The sequence below is a fragment of the Penaeus monodon genome, chromosome 37 (genome assembly GCF_015228065.2).
Source record: "Penaeus monodon isolate SGIC_2016 chromosome 37, NSTDA_Pmon_1, whole genome shotgun sequence".
NCBI lineage: Eukaryota > Metazoa > Arthropoda > Malacostraca > Decapoda > Penaeidae > Penaeus > Penaeus monodon.
Window position 1 is genome coordinate 31,805,840 of NC_051422.1, and position 4,493 is coordinate 31,810,332.

Consider the following 4,493-nt stretch of genomic DNA (forward strand, 5'->3'; position numbering starts at 1 on the left):
TCATAGAGGCCAGGGCCTCGCTGCCGGGGGCTTATATCGTCGCCCGAGCATGCGCGGCCACTCATGCCAAATACCAGCACCCCATGCCGTTTTTTCGTAATACTACGAAAATGTTGTATTTTCAGTTTTCATTATTTTTTATAGTCTCTACTTGCCAAACTTCCTGATAAATCGAGACTGAAGGGTATTTTTGTTGTTATATAGACTCCATAGTTGATCATTATTCGGTCTGTAGTCCGAATAAAATAAGCAGTGTGCGGCATCATGGAGTTGAAATTGTCGGTTTGTTGCATTTTTTTTGTTTGTTGCATGGTAAAAATGAGAAAGTGTTAAAACCGACTTAATCACACTTTCACTGGCAGAAAAATAATCTTTTGCCGTGATTGTAAAAAAAAAAAAACTCATGGCATGTCCATGCATACTCTATGGCATGTGCGTACGTGCCCCCGGCAGATGGTCCCGCCATGCCATGGCATGTACGTACATGCCACCCGTCGGCAATGGGTTAAGTGACATTACATGTACTTTTTTATTCATTTATTTATTTATTTTTAAGAAGCACAGGATATTTTATGTCAGAAACTTTTGAAAACAGTCACCTGCTTGAGCAAAAGGTAGAAGCACAGGAAAAGTAAATTTCCACATTCTTGATGATTTTAGCTGCATGTTGATTTTTCAGGAAACCAAGCTAATTAAATGTGTGTAAAAAAAAAAAAAAAAATGGTGTTACCAATTTTCTTCAAATGTGAATCTTTTCATATTTTAACAATCCACATGTTTCAGTATTGAATTGGTGGGGGTTTCCTTCATAGGGGGCAGTGGCCAGGCACTTTATTTACGTATTCATTTTTACCAAAAATAAGTAAATCCTGTTTGTTGCTTGAAAAAATGGAAATTGGTTTGTAAATTATAATGGAAACAAAATACGAACAAAATTCTAACTCTTGCCACAAGACTCATACATAAATGCAGTTTTTGCTTGTCTCGGACCACTTGTATTAGTATATTCTTATATGTACATTGTGTGTAAATGTATTTAAATGCAGACTTACAGGCAGGGTTAAATGATGGCCTTTTACAGAAAAAAAGACTTAAAGGAAATGAATGAGAGAGGAGGAACAGTCATAAGTGTTTATGGGAGTTAAAGAAAGATACAGCAGAACTGGGAAACAATGCAGGAAAGATTCAAAGTAGGGGAAGCTCTTTTTCAAGTACAAGCAATGATTAAACATTGCCATTGAGATGAAGCCTGGTCTGTGCTAAAATTGAAGCAATGCGTGTAATCCTATTCTGGTCAATTTTAGCTGAAGTTGACAACTAAATGATCAGTCACTGAGTTTTACGCATACTTCTGTGCACAATTTTGTTGTTTTTACTCTAGTTTTTAGTTTTAAAATTTCTTCTGTAGGTTGATTAGTCTTCTGTTCAGCTACAGTATTTAGAAAAGAAAAAGGTATTAACAGAGTTTGGAATATAACTTGAGATTTTGTTAATTTTTTATTCTATTAACATTTGCCTATTTTGTTTTTATAGAGGTATGAAGAATACCGTGAGCAGGTGGCTCGGTGGAAAGAACAGCAAGATGAGTATGTAATGGATATAGTTAATCGTTATTTCCCGGTAAGTATTTCTTTGTGTTACTCTGTTTCTTGATTATTAGAATATAAAAAATCATAAATTTGACTTGTTTAAATAAAGGGGTTTTGGGCCTGAATATAGGTTCCAAAATATATGAATAATTGCTGAGATACTAGCCTTTCTTATTTATACTTCTCATTTGTATTTTTTTGAAGGATTCTTTTATTTAGCTTAATGTTGAAAAACAACAACATGCAATAGTATATTAGCTTTAGATAAAGAAGGCACAGTCCATTTCAAGTTGCTATATGTACTTTTTGTAAGAGAAAGGAGGATATATATATTTTTTTTTTGAAGTGTTTCAATATTGTTTGTGTAATGATAAGAGTGGAGGTGTATTCTGTATTTTGTATTCTTTAAGTTCACGTTATTGTTGTGGAATTTGTGGCAAGTTTTCTTACCGTTTATCTTTCTCTCAGGAAACCACCAAGAAAGCAAAGAAAGAAAAACCCCAGAAAGTTAAAAGTAGCTTGAATAAATTTGAAAATGTGCAAGTCACTGCCATGAACGCGCCCAAATTCAGTGAATTACCCAAGAAGCCTCCTCGTACTGGATTTTTGTTGTTCAGTGCTAAATTTGAACACAAAATGAAGGGCAAATTCTCAGACGCGAAAGAGAGGAAAGAAAGCTGTAAGGAATACTGGAATAAATTACCAGAGGAACACAAACAGATTTACAGGAATCGGTCTAGGGAGTTGCAGGAAGAATATAAGAGCAATTTGTTGGAGTTTGTAGAAAGTCTCGAAGAGGCCGAACGTGTCATGTACTTGGGACATTACCGTAAACAAGTCAGAGCTTACTTCTGCCGTGATATATTTGAGGAGAAATACCCAAACAAAGTATATCCAGTATATATTTCTAGCCCAAAGAAAAAACTCAAGAGCACAGTAAATGGTGTGACAGCAAAAGACGAAGCACTAGATTCGGATGAAGATGAGCTGCCTGTTGCCAAGAATAAAACAAAAGGCAAGACTGTGGAACAAGAAGTCCAAAATGCTGAAAGCAGTTCATCAGATGATTCTACTGATCAAGAAGAAGAAGAAGAAGAAAGTAATAATGAGATGAAAGGAAATTGGCATCAACCCCTGGCGAAGAGACAAGAGACTTCGGATTCAAGTGAATCCAGCTCAAATGATGAAGAAGTTGCTGCTATGCAAAGAAAAGCAATGAAGTCTCCAAAGCAGAGGCAACAACAGAGTATCCATTCTGAGGTTCGTACAAGTCTACCAAAGAAACAAACCCCAGCTAAAGGAAACTCGAGATTAAATGTGAAAGAGGAAGACTCGAGTGAAGACAGCTCAGACGAAAGTGACATTATAAAACCAAGCTGGAAGACTCCTACACAGAAACCTTCAGTTCAGGTTAGTGGACTTTTAAAATAACCAGTTGAATTACATCTCTTTTTCTTTCCTTTCTTGTCTCCTCAACATTTGTAGTATGTAAGTTTGCATAGTTTAATGAAACTGCTCAGAAATACCTGAGAAAATGAATAATGATACCAAAAATTTGCAATTTAATGTTTTCCCCCCCCAGTTCCCCAGGGGACGAGTCGAACATAGAGAATATTTTTAAACAGAAAAGAAGATAAAATTTTTAAAAAAAAGGGAAAGGGAAATTTTAATTTTAAATTTGTTTACCTATCTTTTTTTACAGGAGATAGGTTCAAGTTTTTGATTGGAGATTAAACAAGGAAGAGGCTTTGGGTGTAAAAAAGCATGACGAAGAAAGTGTGTACAAAAGAGTGTAAGACATGTTTATAAAGGAGAATTTAGTTTAAACGTTTTTTCTTCCCTTTTTTTTCCTTTTATCAGACAAAGAAAAAATGCAGGAATGATAAATTGAATTACTCCTTAGTTGTAACATTTTTTTTTTCTCCAGTATATCCAAAGCTCTTTGATAAAATCATCATTACAGTTTTATAATGAAAATCACTTTTGATACAAGTAGTTCAGTTATGTTTGTGAATGTGGAGTTCATTGTTATTTTTGAAATGATTATTATAATTCAATATTATTGTTATCAATAGTAGTATTAGTTGGTATTAGTGTCATGACTGAGCACATTTGTTCTTAGTTATGTTTTGAATAAACTTTTTCATTGTTTTGTTTATTTCAAACAGTATGCAAAAAAAAAATGCAACATTAATATGTTACTGACCTTATCATATAATGATGTTTAGTTTGTTTTTAAATATTAATAAATTTGATTTCCAGTTTCCTGACATCTGTTTGATCATTTATAAAGACTAAAAATAATGAATTCCAATTTTCTTAGTTGTGGGTTTACCTCAGTCCTTTTTATATACATTATATTTTAGTGTATATGTATTCAGTGATTAAAAAATGTCACTAAAACCCCTTTTATTGTTCTTTGTAAAAAGTTTTTTTAGTGGACATTTGTAAGAGGAATTGTAAGTTTGTTAAGAAATAAAAAGTTTTTTCTTTTCTGTATTTAATACCCTCAATACTATGTCAACTGTAAAACCCAGAAATTTTGGTATGTATATAGAATTGATAGTAGCAATGAGGGGTCCCTTTGAATGATTTCCTTTTAAGAACAAAAATCCCTTTTTATTCCATGAATGCATTCTGCGCCTGAACATGAGAAAGAACTAAGGAAGAATAAGGAAACCCCAAGAAAAGGAATTCCACCTTTTTTTCATCCACATGCCTCCCTTGGTGAGCTACCGGACGAGGGCGCCGACCATTCCGTCTTCCTCATGACATAATTGATGGAATTGTTCAAGCCACTTTCTTGGTCGTTACGCAAGTTCCACTCGGGTTTTGTCCCAGGAGATCGGGGTGGGATTCTTCTTGGGGAAATCTTTGGAGGTTCTAGACTGGAATAAAGGTTTT

At 34.3% G+C, this 4,493-nt stretch overlaps 1 protein-coding gene across 3 annotated transcripts in view; it reads left to right on the top strand.

Annotated features, from left to right (window-relative positions):
* The window catches only part of LOC119596310 (nucleolar transcription factor 1-A-like), an 18,751-nt gene extending 15,716 nt beyond the window's left edge, over positions 1-3,035 (top strand). For all 3 annotated transcript variants that reach the window (XM_037945491.1, XM_037945489.1, XM_037945490.1), the window contains 2 exons: positions 1,534-1,620; positions 2,058-3,035. In XM_037945491.1, coding sequence (XP_037801419.1) covers positions 1,534-1,620; positions 2,058-3,020 — 1,050 coding nt within the window. In that variant the 3' untranslated portion in view covers positions 3,021-3,035. The remainder of the gene's footprint in view (positions 1-1,533; positions 1,621-2,057) is intronic.
* Positions 3,036-4,493: the final 1,458 nt, after the last annotated feature.